Source organism: Polyodon spathula, chromosome 20 (genome assembly GCF_017654505.1).
Source record: "Polyodon spathula isolate WHYD16114869_AA chromosome 20, ASM1765450v1, whole genome shotgun sequence".
Lineage (NCBI taxonomy): Eukaryota > Metazoa > Chordata > Actinopteri > Acipenseriformes > Polyodontidae > Polyodon > Polyodon spathula.
This window is the reverse complement of record NC_054553.1, coordinates 13,276,838-13,295,128: the sequence shown is the minus strand read 5'-3', so window position 1 is coordinate 13,295,128 and position 18,291 is coordinate 13,276,838. Positions and strand designations below refer to the sequence as shown.

The window sequence follows — 18,291 nt, the reverse complement described above, 5'->3', positions numbered from 1 at the left end:
GTTCAGCCTGTAAAATGATCTGAAATGACAATGCTTTGAGTGCTGACCTGTACTCAACAAGGGCTTCCTGCTAGGATCGAGTCCATGAAACTCCTGCTGTAGGGAGCTGAATTCCTTGGATTATCCAAAGATCCGGATGTGTATAGATGGATCTTTAAATGAGCTACAGATATTACTGAAGTCTCTAACTGATGGCCCATGTTATTGTACCTTTCTTTTCTTTTTTGGAGCTGCAACATTTGTAGCTACCATACAGTTTAAAGCAGTCTGTTTTGTGTGTTTTTGTTTTTGTATTTCACTATTTCTATCTGTGCAACTAATAATCGTCAATCAGTTGTCCAAATCACAAACAAGCAGGCACAGTGGAGCGAGGGGCTGTGTTTGGGAGTGCAAGAGTTCAACTGAGCAATGTGAATAATGTGCAATTAAAGCAAAGAGATAGGTGTATTATTAAACTGTTGTCTTTATATTTCACTAAAATGGTAGGTATAGTTAAAGGTTCAAAAAAGTGAAAAGAGGCACTTTAATTAGGTACAAGGTTAAGTCAAAGTAAATCGAAGATCAGCTGGACGCCCAGTAAATCCCTAAAATGACCATGCACCATACAGGTGTATCTTGACTAAGGTCAGTGCTAAGAGTGTGGTATGTTGCATGGCTCTGCATTGCACCAGTATACATCTCGGTTACATGTTACATTAACATAGCAGGAGGTTGTCTCTTTTTTGTGATGCATTGTAGTGCTTATAAAATGCCACTGATTACTGGCACCAGAGATTAAAGTCCTCTCCTACTGTAAATTCTGCCACAATGCCCCTTGGACAATCATCTTAGTTCCATAGAGCTGTTCAGTCTCCTTGTCCTCCAATCAATGGCTTCTCTTGTAGAGACTGCTACAATTGTTGGCTAATGACTTTGGGATGTGGGCTCAGCTTGCCACAAAGGTACACATTGTATAAATGTTTCTACCCAGCTTTATTATTCTCAATTAATGTGTACTATAAAGCCTTTATTACAATTATAGTAAATGTAAGTGCACAGCCGGTATTTATAGAATAATCTGGTTCGCTACAACTGCATGAAGGTTTTCGTGCTTATAAAACAGACTGGGCCATTGTGACGGAAAGATGAGTTCTGATGATGAATCTTCCTCCCGATCTATGAGGGCGCTAAACAACGGGAGGAGAAGTATCTGGAAGGGCTGGCCTGACAGTTCGTTTCCGGGTCAGGGAAGTGGGTCAGCCTGGAGGGAAGCGCGACTCTGTTTTAAGACCGTATTGATTTGAGAGGTAAACGAGAGGCAGCTGCAAGTATTAAGGCAGCTGCAACCGTTTATCTCGATATCATGCGGGATTACATATAGGGGCCAGGGTAACGCTGATCTTTTCCTTCGTTTGGGTTAACGTTAGGAGAGAAGGACTGAGAGAGGAGCTCTCAGAGTATTTGTGAAGAGTGTTGTACGTGCTGTGTGTTATTTTCTGTCTGTCTGTAATTGTCTGTCTTTGTCGCACTAATAGACAGTGCGGTGACCGTTTTCGATCACCCAGGACTGGTGACCGTACCGTTGTTTTTGTTCGGGACTGTGCCCTTGTTTTCATTATCCCCGTGCTTTACACATTGTTGTGTATTGCCGGGGATTTATTATTTTTGACGGTCGCCAGACCTGGAAAAGAGCAATAAAGCACTTATTCACTGAATCACTGTTGTCTGTTCATCACTCCTGCACCGCATCACCGCGACATCTGTTCCCCTTACCAACCACTTTGCCACAGCCATGTTTTCAAAGTTCACTCCAATCTTATTAACTTATTACTCCAGTCTTATTTTTTAAAGAAGAAAAACACCTTATTGACTTTACAAAACTAGTGTCAAACATCTAAGCCATCTAATTGGAGGTACTGTATCTCAAACACCACAAGTTGTTTGTTTCTCTTTTGTACATTACTACTGAATTTTCTTCTTTCAAAAAGAGCTTATTGAAGACTTGAGTAAATGCTGTGAAAATGTGGTCCATTTATGCTAGTGTATTAACACACTGTGCCATTGAGCCAATACTGTTGACCGTCTTATTGAACTGTAATGTGTTGTTTACCATGTCCAAATCTTTTCCCCTCGTAATGTAAACACTGAGTTAGGCAGGTGAGCTTTAAAAACATTCAACATATTCAGTAACCTAATCACTGATCTCGCTGGTAGATGCAGCTTTCTTTTAAATATTGCAGAATATTTAATTGGTAGGACACCCAACTTTACACAGAAAAACGTGTGCTTCATATTATTGGTGTTTTCTGTCCAACTCTTGTGATTGTATTGAGATAAATCTATGGAACATATATACACAATAAACTAATTAGAATACACATATTTTATTTACTAGTGTATTTTTTTAGTGTGGGCATGCATGCATCAATTTATCATTTATTTATGTTTTGTAACATGTCATTATCCATTTGCTCAAATGACATATATTTTTTACAGATTTGTGATGACCCAAAATGTACTACATTATTACATGAGTCAACAGCTACAAGATTAATTTGCAGTGCCAATCAAACTACCAACTCTGGAGGCTGCTAGATTAGCAATTTATTTGAATGTATTGTAGTTACTGGAAATGCGGGTCAGTTAAAACATACTGTAACCTTAGATCAAGGCTGTCCAAGATTGGGGCCGATCAGGATCTGAGAGTTTAGTGTACATAAAAACTAGGTTTCATTAAAAAAAAAAAAAAAAAAAAAATGCAGGTAGCAGATTTTTATATTTTAACATGCCCCTGCTAATTTAATCATATAGTGAAGTACCTAGAAAAGAGGAGCCCTAGTACCAATTACTTTGAATTTCTGCTAGCAGCATCATAGCTATGTTGTATTACACACACACTATATAGATTAGACGAAAAACACCCTTATGCTTTTTATAATTGATCAACTAACGTGAAAATGTAGATTTTTTTTTTGTTTGTTTGTCTGATTGAAAAACAAAACATAAATAAATAAACACATAACCACGTGAGGTAATGCCGACTTGTGGTATAACTGTATCACATGGGGATGGGCAAATCAATCAATTAGCGCTACTTAAAGATGTTCTTACGGCATCAGGACGAAACATCATAAGTATTTTCTGTCCAAAAGCACGAAAGAGACTGACCATTAAATAAGTGTTAACGTTTCTCAAACACCCAACAAGACAAAAAAAGCAGTTATCATGGGTAGCAGCACGAGGAAGCGTATTTTAAAAAAAGAAAGAAAAAAAAAAAACACATCATTAGAGTGGACTCCCTGTCTGGGCACAGACACTGACCGCCAAAAAATGGCGGTTTTTTGTCTTCGGCTTTTATAACATCCACGAAAATATTGTAGTATAAGATATATATATATATATATATATATATATATATATATATATATATATATATATATATAGCCACTATATTGTGATTCGGAAATTCGCATTTCTCTTTTATCTGGAATTAAACAGGTAATTCATTCAATCTAAGACAAATTTGAGCAGTTGGTAGTAGCCTAATAATAATACTTAAGACTTGACAGGTCAGATTTAACTGTTGCGTTGTGTGCATTTGAAAGGGCCACAAACAGTTTACTTTGTATTAATGTATCAGCTCCTGAAAGATAAATTCGATGTAGCCAAAAAATTAAAACTTCAAATTAACAGCCCATCGACTGTTCATTTGTCACCTGAAGTCTGTTTTACAATTACACGCTAGTATTACTTTGGCAGATTTGTACCAGCTGTGTGACGCTTTTTCTTCTTCGAAAGGAAACAAAAATAAAACAAAAAAAAAAAAAAACACAAAACAAACAAACAAACAAACAAAAACAAAAAAACAAACAAACAAACACCGATGGGAAATTTGGTTTTCTTCGGTTTCTGTTCATGCACTCGACAACATTGAGATGCGAAGTCTTGATTTGTTACTTGTTTATTTGTAGTATATTTTCTTTAAAATGCAGAAAGGTTGGAAGAAGTATTTTGGACAGAAGCCGTTGAGCGAGGTCAACATGGATGACTACCTGGCCAGTTTGGGTTTATATAGAAAAATTACAGCAAGAGATGCCTCATGTCTATTTAGAGCTGTTTCTGAACAGGTAAGATACAAAAATGTCTATTGAGTTCTGAGAGAAAATGAAAATAAATAAGTGTCAAACTGAAGAAGTTGCTGCTTGTACATTAGCATTCGTAATTGAATGTACTTTTACTGCGCTGTAATGAGGTTTGTTTACATTTTTCTGAGAGAAAATATTTGCTTTATATTATCATCAAAACTGTCTAGTGTACAGTGACGTTTAGTGTAATTGCGTGAGGTGAAATATACAACTGTACCCCGCAAGTAGTCGTTAAATGTGGGTTGGTAGCTATATACCTTATTTTGACATTTACATTGCTTGATTTGACATTGGTTTGTTCAAATGGAAAGTGTAATCTATTTATCTCTCTCTCCTCTCTTCCCCTTCTTTTTTTCAATTTGACCTGTATTTCCTTGGTGATTTCATTGTATAAATGTTTCTACCCAGCTTTATTATTCTCAGAATTACCACCAGCACATCAGGAAGGCATGCGTTTCCTTTATGAGGGCCAACCGATGCAACTTTGAGCCTGTAAGTATTTATTTATTCAGTATTAAACAAAAAAAAAAAAAAAAAAAAATTAAGAATTTAGCAAACATACAGATGTTTTTTTTTTTTTTTTTTTTATGTCATTTTTGTCGTGATTTTTAAATGTGTGTTTTTTTTTTTGTTTGTGTTTTTTGTTTTTGTATTTTTTAAATGTTTTTCATTGTTAACTCATAAAACACATGTGCACTGGTTGATTTTCAATACATAGAATACAACACAGGACATAGAGTACAACACAGGACATGTGTCCAGAGTAGCTCTTGCACCAGTATAAAACGAAATGTTAATTACTGTTGGAAATCACTCTTATTGCATAGCAGTTTCACCCATTCCGGGTTTTGGTAAGCTTACTAAGCTTAATTAGTGTGTATGTAACAAGCTTGGGTGTGTCTTATTAAACTCCTAGGAAACCAGGAATAGATCAAAGTGCCTTGTAATAGGAGTCTTATGTCCATCCCTGTAATTGTACAAATAGGGTCATATTGTTGTGTTGCAGACTTTACTTCTGTATAACGTAACTGAATTTTAACATATTGCCTTGCATTTTAACATATCGTATTCTAGTTTGTTGAAGGGTCCTTTGAAAAGTATTTGGAGCGGTTGGAAGACCCAAAGGTATGACCCCTCTGTTAAATCCTTGTGTTGGTTCAGGGGTTTTTGCTGAAGCTAATAATTTTTTGTTTTTGTTGATTTTGTAGGAAACCGCTGGCCAGGTGGAGATTAAAGCTCTTTCCTTAATGTATAAGTAAGTGAAGTTTGAGGTGCTTTTCTTAAGTGTGATAAATTACACTGGTCTATGTTTTGATAGCTGCTGCTTCGGTGCTTGTGAACAATTAGGGACTTTGGGTAGTCAGGCACCATGAGAGCTTCCCCTCACAGCTCTGCATGGAGTGACACTGTGCACCGCAGCCCTGACCTGAAACTGATTGCAACTGTACACGATTGACATGAATCCACGGAGATATTGTACATTAATTATTGTTACTGTGATTTACTGAAAGGTTTCTGCTGTTTAATAAGCAATTGTAATTCTATTAAGTTACATTATAATTCTGTTAAGTTATATGTTAACATTTGTACCAAGTAATTTCGAGAGAGAGATTGCGTCTGTTGTAGTGTATTGATAAGGGTCTGATATTACACATAGAAAAAAAGTGTACCCAAGTCCTCAAACATCGCAGATATTTTGATACCATCCCAACATGGATAAGCCAGTTTGTCCGAGTATGTCCGACACCATGGTATTTTATGAGCACTTCTCCCTTGTCAAGAAAGATGGACAAATTATTTCAATCTTAATTAGTCCTAATTGGTTGATGTACTATGATCAAGTAAATTGTAGAACTGACCTAATCTGACCCATAATCCAAACCAGGCAATAATAATTAAATGCGTGCGAATAGCTGCTGTATAGACCAGACTAAAATATCAGATGCAAAAAGGGTGTAAAGCATTTACAGTAGCATCAATAGTTTTTTTTTTGTTTAATCCCTAATCTGAGCAGGCTCTGGGCAGAACAGTTTCTTATTAGCAAGACTCTGCTGTCATTTGTTGTACCGGGGGAGTAATTGTATAATCTGGGTTTCTTTGTCTCCTGTAGACGTCGCTTCCTTATATATCGTCATCCAGGAAAACCACCTACTGAAGTTGCTGATGATGATTACACAGAAAAGGTAGTGAAAGCAAATGCTGTTTTCTCAGTTCTAGTAGGATTGTCTTTTTACAAGTGTGTCTCTTGTATTTCTGCTTTTTTTTTTTTTTTTTTTTTTTTTTTTTTTTTTTAACTCTCCTTAACCCCAAATAATTTGTAGGAAAATCAAGCCTAATAAAGATGTTCTTTAGTTTAGAACCAAAATATGTGCACTCTATGCACCTTAGTGTCTCACGCTTTCTCACGCCAGTGTGACCAAGGAACCAACAGCCTCTATTTACCTCCATGTTCTGTGTTGCTGAATATAATTGGCAAATCATAAGAGCTCAGCCGAGCTTTTTAGATTACTGTATAAACAGTTAAGTCATAGATTAGGTCAGTTTAAAATGTTGCATTCTCCACACATTGCTCCCTTCTATTCACAATTGGTTGATTTATGCTTTTTATTTTTAATGTCGCTTTGTGCTTCTTTCTACCTAATCCATCCAGCTGTCTCCTTCATAGATCATTTTCAGCTTATCTGTGTCATTGCTGATAGGCTTTTTGACAAGCCCAGCTGGTGCAGGATACACACTGTATAAAATAACAGTTCAGCAGGGGGAGCCACCTCTCTAGGAAAAAACTCAATGAAGAGGTCATGCAGCAGCTAAGTCACATCTTCCAGTAGAGAGATCCTAACAAAGAGAACACAGTACAAGACTGGGTTAATTTACTCTCCAGCAAAACATCCATATTTGGTATGTCTTTGTAATGTAATATGCAGTCGGTATATTGTCACTAAAATGTAGTTAAGTATAAGCACGTTTGATTGCAATCTAATAAGACACCAGTCCTATGAAGTCCTTTTCCTCATGACTTTTAACAAAGCCTTTAAAAATGCGCCCCGTTAGTAAATTAGATATGGGTAAATTACAATGTGAATGAACACAAGACTACATCCAAAGTATTGGTCATTTTACAGGCAAGATGACATGTGTTTTAATGAGCAAGATCTCCAGTCAGACCTGTAATGGGTTGTTATTTGTGTATTTCAGGTTGTGCTCTGTTGTTCTAACAATGGCCACTATGATAATGTGTATCCAAAACACTACCCTGCTGATGCAGCAGTGTGCCAAGGTTAGTACTTGTTACACCAAATATGCTAGGTTTATTTTTCTCTATTTTGTCCTTATTCTGTTGTTAATGAGTGTGTCCCTAAAATGTTTAGATCTGGGACAGAAGAACCCTGAAATGCTACTTGTCTTTTGTCCGGATTAACGATGGATTAGCTATAGCTTCAGAAAATGAGTCCAGCAGTTGTACAAATATTAAAGTCTTTTCCCAAGACTGTTCTATTCCAGAATTCAGGCTGTGACTTTGAAATCTGTGATGCGTTAGTCAGGGACAGAACAGGGAGTTGGTATACAGGGTTAGAAAGTCTGCGCATGCTTAGTATTCCGTCCTTTAAAAAAATTCGGCCATCAGTAACAGCATTTCCTGAAGCGAATTACATGTTTGGAGGGAGCCAGAAACCAGTCTACAGATACCAATTCAATCTGTAGCCTTGGGGAGCTTTTCGTCCTGCAAGTCATCTACTATGCATATCTTTTGTAACAGCTTCCCTTTAAAACAAATGCTTATCTCCTTATCTGGCCAATTTGCTTAAGGACAATTTTAACAAGGAATGAATTACTGATGGACCCTCAGATTAAGTATAAGCACAAGGCTATCCACACAAGGTTTAACTTTAATCTGGTAAGTATAAGTCGTCCCTTGTAACAGTTTAAAATAAATGTTCTTTTTAATAAAGGGCAGTTTGGAACATGAATTCAATTTTGATAATGTTTAAAAGTTTGACACAGGAAAAAGGAAGTTACTTCCTTAAACATTAGAGCTTTTAATTCCCTTCAGAAAATTGTATTAAACATTACTCCTGATGCATACAGTAAGCTTTGCAAATCTGCCACTTAAATCATCTAGTCTTTGTTTGTTTGTTTATTTATTTATTATCTTTGGACCATCTGTAAACTTTGGGGTAAACAGGAGTTTATAGCACTACTTTCAGTGTTATTGCTGTATTTTTCAATATATAGGCAATTTGTGAAAGGATAATTGAACAATTCAAATATTAGCATTATATTCAGTTTAAAAATAAATGATGAAGATTGAATAAATTGGCCTGTCTGTGACCAGAATAGAGAGACGCCAGTGTGTGTTTGCTTTCCTCTCCAGCTGTGCTGTACGAGGTCCTGTATAAGGATGTGTTTGGGATCAAGGAGGAGGAGATTCGCTGTGCCCTGGATGTGTTCCACGGCAGTGGGGGGCGGCGGTACCGCAACAGCTCCTCAATGTGTAGCGAGGACACCAACTTTGAAACCAGCGACGAGAAGACCCACAAAAGCTCTGCAGAAAACAAGAAGTCAGCCTTTGAGTTAATAGCTAACATTTTAATGTCAAATTAGAATTTAGGTAATTTCATGGTATTGGCTGAGTCTCAGCATTTGTCTACGACTGTGTATGTGGTACCATTTAATGTAACATTGAGCGTCTAAACTTCACCATGAAACTGGTGGAAGAGTTGACAGAGGGGAATGTATATATATAATCTATCAAGATTTGAGTAAACAAATGTCTGAACCAATCAAAGATTTCAATGGCATTTGTATTGTAAGTGTTTTGAGTTTGTGTTGCATGTTTTCTGGTAATTGGTATTCTTCCTTTTGTTAAATGTGCAGTAAGGAGGATTGGGAGGTGACTGAGGGTGGCAATCCTGAAGAGAAATCCAAAGCCGGCCCAGAAGAGCAGAAGGTAAGAGGTGATCCCAGAGCACACTGATATTGGGGTGCATGGTTTGCAGTTTTAATATGAGCTTTAGTGCAGTTTGTGTGTTTTTTGTTTTTTGTTACACATTTCAGAAGAATAAATATGTTTTTAAAAAAAAAAATAATATATATATATAATATATATATATATATATATATATATATATATATATATCTCTCTCTCTCTCTCTCTGGAAAAAATTGAGACCACTGCAAAATTATCAGTTTCTCTGGTTTTACTATTTATAGGTATGTGTTTGGGTAAAATGAACATTTTTGTTTTATTCTATAAACTACTGACAACATTTCTCCCAAATTCCAAATAAAAATATTGTCATTTAGAGCATTTATTTGCAGAAAATGACAACTGGTCAAAATAACAAAAAAAAGATGCAGTGTTGTCAGACCTCGAATAATGCAAAGAAAATAAGTTCAGATTCATTTTTAAACACAACACTAATGTTTTAACTTAGGAAGAGTTCAGAAATCAATATTTGGTGGAATAACCCTGATTTTCAAGCACAACTTTCATGCGTCTTGGCATGCTCTCCACCAGTCTTTCACATTGATGTTGGGTGACTTTATGCCACTCCTGGCGCAAAAATTCAAGCAGCTCGGCATTGTTTGATGTTTTGTGACCATCCATCTTCCTCTTGGTCACGTTCCAGAGGTATTCAATGGGGTTCAGGTCTGGAGATTGGGCTGGCCATGACAGGGTCTTGATCTGGTGGTCCTCCATCCACACCTTGATTGACCTGGCTGTGTGGCATGGAGCATTGTCCTGCTGGAAAAAACAGTCCTCAGAGTTGGGGAACATTGTCAGAGCAGAAGGAAACAAGTTTTCTACCAGGACAACCTTGTACTTGGCTTGATTTTCATGCGTCCTTCACAAAGACAAATCTGCCCGATTCCAGCCTTGCTGAAGCACCCCCAGATCATCACTGATCCTCCACCACATTTCACAGTGGGTGCGAGACACTGTGGCTTGTAGGCCTCTCCAGGTCTCCGTCTAACCATTAGACAACCAGGTGTTGGGCAAAGCTGAAAATTGGACTCATCAGAGAAGATGACCTTACTCCAGTCCTCTACGGTCCAATCCTTATGGTCTTTTGTAAACCTCAGCATGGCTCTTCTTTGCTTCTCATTGATGAAGGGCTTTTTTTTATAGCTTTGCACGACTTCAGCCCTGCCTGTTTCGAACCGTCCTCGCCGTGCACTTCACTCCAGCTGCTGTTTGCCATTCTTTTTGTAGGTCACTTGATGTCATCCTACGGTTGCTGAGTGACATTCGAATGAGTTGGCGGTCATCCCGGCCAGTGGAGAGTCGTTTTCACCCTGTGCCGGTCTGTAGCTTTGTTGTCCCCAATGTGTGCTGCTTGACCTTGTTCTTAGGAACCGCCGTCTTTGAAATTTTAAGGATGGAAGCAACCCGACGCTCACTGTATCCCTCTGCCAGTAAAGCCAGAATTGAACCCTTCTTTTCCTCACTCAAAACTTTCCTTTTCAACTCTTTGGGCATGGCCAATAGTTATTTTTTGATTCCAGTTACTTTTGAGGTACTGCTAGCACTGTTTTGCCATCCAGCTGGTCCTATTGCAAGAGGATAGTGATGACCACAGGAGTGGTTTTTATACTTTTCCTCGTTAAATAAGATTTGTTTCAGGTGATCCCCTAATCAGTACCTCATTCAGTAGAATGAGGTGTGCCTGTGTTGGAATTCAACAGACACTGGAATGGAATGGCTGCCATACATGTAGAGATGCTGATTTAAGAAAAATTTGCAGTGGTCTCTTAATTTTTTCCAGAGGCCACACTTAGATATATATAGGTGTATATATAATATATATATATATATATATATATATATATATATATTATATAATATATATAGTATATTATATATATATATATATAAATATATATATAGAGGAATCTGTTTCCTGAAACATCAACAAACAAATAGTCGGTGGAAAATTTAGAATTCCCATGCATTGAATTCTATTCCTGTGGTGGTCCACCTGAATTTATTATCCTGGCAAAGTAACAAACATTTTTTATTCAGGTGTTACTCCTGCAATCCTATGAAACTGGATTTAAATCCATATGAATTTTATACTACCAAACATCCAAATGCTGCAAGTAGTCCCCGCGGGATATAAACAAACTAGACAATGCCTTTTTTCTTTAGTTTTTTCATAGTTGAGTGTGCGCAGAAACCTTAATGCTTACAAGGGAATTTTTTAAGCAACCCTAATGTGATCCTTTTGAACTTCAGTCTGCAGACGGCTCAGCGAAGACATCTTTTCCTTACAAGGTGCTGAAAGCTTTGGACCCGGATATCTACCGCAATGTTGAGTTTGACGTCTGGCACGACAGCAGGAAAGGTAAAAGCTTTGCACAGAAGGTTGTCTTGAGTTCACCCAACATGTTCTTTTCAGTACACATTATAAGCCTGTGATTTGGTTTAGTTTTGAGTTATTGAACATATGTGCCAATCAGATGTTATTTGGTTTTATCTATTGTTGCGACACTTATACCAATTATGCAAATCAAAAAAATAACATATGTAATATATGCTTTTTTGCAATTTGGGGGATACAATATTTGTATGTTTGGGAGGGTTATTTATACCAATGAAAATGGTGATTTTTATTTACAGAGCTTCAGAAAACCGACTACATGGTGTTTGCTGGGAGGCAGTACTGTTTGGGAGACAAATGTCAGGTAATAGTGTTCGTTTTTTTTTTTGCACATGAGAATACGTAAACCATACATATGTTGAGTTATTGATCATTGATAAATACAATGTTATTTCCTGACAATATTGCTGTTGCTCCTGGATAGGTGACTTTGTTTGTTTGTTGAGACAATCCTGTAAAAGACCCCCCTGTTTCACCACAGTATGCAGAACCACCCCCCTCCTCCTTTCTTCGGAAGACCACTTATTGAATTTGGCCTGTTGTGTTGAGCACAGCAGTGTTTGAATAGCTGGTGTCTCCCTGTCTAACTTGTAAACTGACTGTGTTCCAGGTTCGCTTGGAGCCTGTCGGGAAGTACTACAATGCTTTTATCCAAGAGGTTGGGCATCACAGCAGTGCAGTCACGGTTTTTATAGAGGAGCTGGGTGAAAAGTGAGATGAGAAACTATAATACTTAAAAGCAGTATGTAAAGTGAATTGCTGCATATGGTTTTACCATTCTGTTCATGTCTCAAAACAACAAAAAACAATGGGTCCATCTTCATTGGTTCTTAACAGTTAGTAACAATTAATAGTGTGTGTTAATTTCAGTTATAGTGTAAACTGTGCTGTAGTGGGATTTGAATCAGTTCAAATACTTAGTACAGATCTGGATGAGTTTTTGCTCCTGTATGTGCTTCATTCTTCCTTCCCCCTGCTGGCTGGGGCTCTCCACTGGCAGTTGTTGGAGATTCAGGGCAGCCTGTGTGCAGAGAGGTGTACCTCACCCTGTGGATGACATGCCTGCATACTCAAAGTAAAATTATCAACTACTGAATAAACAGCCATAATGTGTACACACAATTTAAAGAAATGTTATACAGTAGTACTAAAAGTAACTGTCTGCATCTTTTCCGTCTACTTTTATATGTGTATAATTACAAAAAATATAAACAGCCTGGGTTTATTGAACACCCAAATAAATAGTCAAAAGAGATTTGCAGTCGAGCAGGGTTACAAGTTTTAAATCGCCCTCTGAGATGAAATTAAAAAAACATGATTTCAAATGTGTTGGTGTGTGCATATAGATAGAAGTGGTTTGATACACACTGTCTCAATTAAACTTTGCAATGCATCAACAGACAAAAGACTAGATATCAGCATGCAGCTAGAATTTTAACTGTGCACCTGTTCTTGCATTTTCAAAGACACTGGCAAAAACAAATGGATAGTTTCGTTGGCCTGATTAGCATTAGTTTTGAATTACCTTTTCTAGGTAACCTGAAGTAATCCAAGGTTAATGTTCTTCTGGGACTGTGAAACCAGCTGTATAAACCCTCCCTCATTCCTTTGCTGTGTCTTTCCAGGCACCTTGTCCCTTTGACGAACCTGAAACCAGTCACCCAGGTTAACCCAGTGCCTGCCTGGAGCAGTGCCCCAAACCGGAAAGGGGGGAACTACAACAGGATGTCTGATGGATATGCAGCGGAACTCGGTCTGTACCTTCAGATTTTATGTTGGGCTGCATGCTTTCGAAATGCATTCTTTTCATAGAATATTTTTTTCATAGCCTGCATGCTTGCTGTTTTCTGATTTAACTTTTTCAACATTAGTTACTTGTACAGAAGAAGTCTAGGAAAGTTTAGATCCTGTTAATCAGAACTTTAAAAATACTCCATTGTGTATTATAAATTAACTTTTAAGAAACTTGGTATGTAATTTTTAAGGCTAGTACCTTCAAGAAGACATTAGCTGAAATATTAGTTTACGTAGTTTAGGGATTGTGATTGATTAACTTCTATCCCGCTGGAATAAGCCACAGCTTGGGGCTTAGAGCATTTTGCAGCACTGGGGAAATCTTCCTGGTTTGAATCAGCCATGTATCTGTGGTTATCTGTGGTTATTCATGCTATCCAGGGAGATTCCCTGCTGTTGTAAATGCTCTGAAATCCAGATGCTGCCACCACCATGCTTCACAGTAGGGATGGTGTGCTTTGGGTAATGTGCTGTGTTGGGTTTGCGCCAAACATAACGCTTTGCATTCAGGCCAAAAAGTTCCATTTTAGTTTTGACAAACCACAAAACTTTTTTGCGACATGTGAGGTAGATAAATGAAAATGAAAAAAAAAAAAAAAAAAAACTATTTTAATGCTAACTATTTTAATTACGAGACAGAAGGTTTATAAACTGTCATAGTACCCGAGATGAAGTTGTTTTCCTGTAACTCGCAGAGGCCCATCTAGTATATATTTTTTTATTATAATACAGGATACCCTTGTGACGCTAATAATAAAGAACCTTTTACCTTGAATTTCCCGTTCCCCTCCTGTTTCTCTGAGATACGAATGTTCCAGCTTTTACATCATTTTTATTTTTAACGTATTCATTTTGTTAATCATTTAATGAACATTTGTGTGTGGGTGTTGTCGAGTGATTGAAAACGAGACATTTTGTGTGTTGAATTGAAAGTGATGGTCTCAGGAATCGAATGGGTAAAAAGTTCAAGTACATTTTCCTCTAGAGGAATTATCACTTGTTATTTTTTTTTTTTTTTTTTTTTTTTATAAATGGCTCAGGATGAAAATATAGCCTTCATCCATGTGTTTTATTTATATAATGTTTGTGTATATATAATATAAAATATATAATGCGCTAAATATCGCTTCAAAAGGGACTGCGCATACATTGGGAGTTGACATTATCAGGAGTTCATTTAAGTTCTTTTAGTAGTAGAGTTGTGATTGGCACTCAATTGTTTTCCTGTGGTTTTTGTTTTGTTTTCCTGACATTTTCTCGGATGGAGCAGTTATTTCAGCCTTCGTGGCTATGCTTTAAATCTTTTTGTTTCCGAGACTTTATCCTTTTTAATATGCAATGGTCAAAGTAACACTGAACTCGCACTTCTAATCTCCACGAGTCAAGCTATGTCCCAAGGCTGTCGAGCACAGTGTATACAGAATGTGCTGATAATACAGGACAACTGATGCAGCCTTTTGAAGTGATATTAAGTGCGGTGGAAATCAATAGTATGACATTAACCAAACTTATCAGGAGCTTGTTTCCGTTGACTCCTGTTATATACTCTTAACCAGGGTGATGTTAAGCAGCTTGACTATCCTTTTTTCCTGTTATTTTCCATTCAAAGACACTGACAACTGAACTACGTAACCTAGGGTTAAATAGTTGTATAAACTTGCTTTAGTATTTTTTTATTTTTTTTATTTTTTTACTGCAATATTCTTTAATAGTAGTTTTGCCTGACACTTTAAATGACTTTGTATAAACACAGACCACAACGTAAGGGGTCGCAGGCGTTTCTACAAGAAGGCCCGTGGGAAGGAGATGTTCATGGCCATGGCGTACACTAGGGGGCAGTCTGGACTCCCCCCGAGACTGCAGCACAACATCCCTTCTGGCAGGTCCTCCCCCATCCACAACCCCCCGGGCAGCACCAGCATGGCCCCCTGCGAGCAGTACCGGCCACACCCCTCCAGCCAGCGGGCAGGCCGAAGCTACGGACCTCCCAGGTGAGGGACGATCACCTTCAGGCACTTCTGGGATAGATTTGAACGTGTGGACACTCTCTGTAATGTGTTTATTAGTACAGATTTCCATTTCTATTGGTTTGTATAACATAATTTAGAAAATGACTATCAATAAGATAACATGCAAAGGAAAGCCAATGCACAAATTGCTTCTGATATAGATAACGCACTTTATACAGGAGTGTTTCTGTCCTTTCTTTTAATAGGTCATTTCTCCAGAGATTTTTTTTACCATAGTGTGGTTTTTGTTTAATTTAACTTTTTTAAAGAGTTTTTTTATATTTTAAGTTTTGAAAGAATATTAGAATGTGAAAAACCCAGCACTGCATTGAGAGACCGATTGCCCTCTGCTAGGGAAAGTCCAGTGGTAACGAGCCCATTAACTGCATGCAACAATTAAATACATTCACTGGAAATCACATCCAGTCCTTACAATCTCTAAAGTGTCAACGTAATAAAAGTCTGTCTGAAGGTTGGCTATTCAATGTTTCCTAACATAGTAGAACTCTGTTTTGAAGATTGTATGTGTGTTTTGGTATTGCGTTTCCTATGGTTTTTTTTTCCCTTTTTCTATAGAAGTTCAGCACGCTTCGTTAATAGACACCATTTGGTTGGACCTGAGGTAGCATACTACTCTAGCCCAGGAAGGCGGTATTACCAGAGCTCTGATAACTACTCCTACAGGTCACGGTAAGGGAAAGGCTGCTGTCCAGTGTGCCGCAGAATCACATTTGTATGCATTTAGCTGATTTAGCCCTTATTTTAGCCCCTTTTCTGCTCGCTCTGAACATAGCTTTTCACGGCTCTTTTAATATTTAATAAACACGGCTCACAACACAATATATCTTGTTTGGAATCAGTGCAACTAAACATCTCAAGCACTGTTTGCATGTCATTAAAAAGTGCAATGCCCCCTAATTTGAATTGCTGCGTAACAAAATGAAGGGCTGTGCATTGGTGAAGGGAGCTTGTACTATAAAGCACAATGTCCCTTCAAATACTGGTGTTTTTGAATTAAATAATGAGGGAACACTCTGTACTGCAAAATATATTGTTAAGAGATACTTAAGCATGTTGACAGTTTTAATAAAATTAAACTTCTACAGTGAACACACACCAACACAGGGGAAACAACTGAGAAATTGGTGACTGAATAACTGATATTTAAGTCTGTTACCTGGAACTCTGTGCAAATGTTTTGCAGTGTGTCACGAGGGGTACTATGTTGTACAATTGTTTAATAGTACAGCTAAGTTTAGTATCACCTATAATTTTAGGATTGAGACATAATTTAAGATCTTTTTAATTTAACATCATGTAATCAAAGAAACTATAAAATAATATTGCAAAGGTCTACTGGAAGCCAGAAAGGTAGTACAATATTTCATGTTACATTTTTTAAATGCCACATTTTTCAATGTATTACTATTTCGTTAAGTATATAGAAATACCACTTTGTAGTTGTAATTCATATTTTAACATAACATGTATTCATCTGGTTTTATTGGCTTCATGAAGCAAAATTAGTTAATTCTATAGAGTGATGCAAAACTTTTGTCCAAAGCTGTACAGTCAACATGCATTAATGTGAATTAAATGGGGCTGGCAAAAAATGTTGTTTTTCTCAGTAATTCTTATTAGAGTCCAAGACAAATGCATACTGTCAGTTTTTATTGAAGTTAGTTACACTTAAATTTCAATTACAGAACAATGGGAAGTATTTTAAATGTATAAGTATAAATCTGCATGTCTCATCCTGATCAGACATTTTTAGACCACAAAAGCAAGGCGTCCTCAACATCAGGGTAAAGGCAAATGGGAAATGCTGATGGCATCCACAGTTTTGCTGTTCATTGGCCTGGATTGTACCCCGGTTTATCATAGTGGTTGAGACAGTGTACATGGGAATATTGAAATTTGCAGCAGCATCTTCTTGTATGGGGGTGATTTATCCACACCTTCTCTTTTGACTGCAAGGATAATGCACAAAAATACAGTACAGAGGCACTGATCTGGATACATGTCAATATATTTCCCAATGTTATTTACGCTGTTTGAACTGGAGCAATTTGCTTTATTCAAATTTCTTCTCTGGGGAGGGGGCTTCGAAATAATTTGCAGAAACAGGAAATTAGTGTTAAGTGGATGCTTAATTTGGCTGGTTCAAGAAATTGTCTAAATCCGAGTTTGTCTTGATGAGAATTGACTATTTTGTGTTTGTTTTGGCTTTATTTTTGGTTTTAAGAGCACACCGTTTTATATTTTTAGCTTTTGTTTTATTTAACATTGTAAGCTGGACATTTTTACTGAATTTGATTTGAGCAGTTCTAGATGTGAAAGATGAGCTTGAATTTAGTCTTTTGACCATTCATGCTGCACTGGCTACACAGCATTGGGTTGAAAGGTGTGCCTGAGCCACTTCATGTTAAGGGTCCGTATTCCTGGAGTTCCCATAGTCGGAGTCGCCAGCAGATGCCCTGCGTGAATAAAGAGTGCCAATTGACCTTTGTACCCGACAATGGGGAGGAGCCACAGGGCATGGATGGGACCGTCGCCTTCTATGAGCTAGAGGAGGGGGACGAGACTGCCTTCCCACCCCTGCCAGTAAGTTCCCCTGCATGCTTTTAGTTTGAAGTATTGCAAGGAAACTGTATTCTATATATTTTTCTCTGTGGAGGAGCACACACAGCAAGAATAGAACAGGTTTTCTTTATTGAGCCCAATAATATTAGACACAGAAATAAAACATTTGGACCAGATAACTCCTGCTTGCACCAAGTCAAATGAGGTCAGTTTTATTGACACTTTCTCAGGCAATAAAACATTATATCCCTGAAAGTAGCCAGATAACACCATGCTTTGCACAACTATACTGGAATAATGAGTTTGTCCTTGTAATCTTTTCCTGAATTCTTTGCAGTATATAGAGCATCATATAGGATGCTGAACGATACAAGCCAATACCTATTCTTCAGAGGTCAG

General features: G+C 37.5%; 1 protein-coding gene across 1 annotated transcript in view; it reads left to right on the top strand.

Moving 5' to 3' along the window:
* The first annotated feature begins 3,965 nt into the window (after nucleotides 1-3,965).
* LOC121295776 (putative bifunctional UDP-N-acetylglucosamine transferase and deubiquitinase ALG13) overlaps nucleotides 3,966-18,291 on the top strand; it is a 32,216-nt gene continuing 17,890 nt past the window's right edge. Inside the window, exons 1-15 of the mRNA XM_041220806.1 lie at nucleotides 3,966-4,106; nucleotides 4,533-4,616; nucleotides 5,199-5,249; nucleotides 5,333-5,379; nucleotides 6,235-6,307; nucleotides 7,320-7,401; nucleotides 8,497-8,695; nucleotides 9,000-9,079; nucleotides 11,369-11,470; nucleotides 11,746-11,810; nucleotides 12,117-12,217; nucleotides 13,132-13,259; nucleotides 15,054-15,291; nucleotides 15,886-15,999; nucleotides 17,766-17,913. Of these exons, the coding sequence (XP_041076740.1) occupies nucleotides 3,966-4,106; nucleotides 4,533-4,616; nucleotides 5,199-5,249; nucleotides 5,333-5,379; nucleotides 6,235-6,307; nucleotides 7,320-7,401; nucleotides 8,497-8,695; nucleotides 9,000-9,079; nucleotides 11,369-11,470; nucleotides 11,746-11,810; nucleotides 12,117-12,217; nucleotides 13,132-13,259; nucleotides 15,054-15,291; nucleotides 15,886-15,999; nucleotides 17,766-17,913 (1,653 nt within the window). The remainder of the gene's footprint in view (nucleotides 4,107-4,532; nucleotides 4,617-5,198; nucleotides 5,250-5,332; nucleotides 5,380-6,234; nucleotides 6,308-7,319; nucleotides 7,402-8,496; nucleotides 8,696-8,999; nucleotides 9,080-11,368; nucleotides 11,471-11,745; nucleotides 11,811-12,116; nucleotides 12,218-13,131; nucleotides 13,260-15,053; nucleotides 15,292-15,885; nucleotides 16,000-17,765; nucleotides 17,914-18,291) is intronic.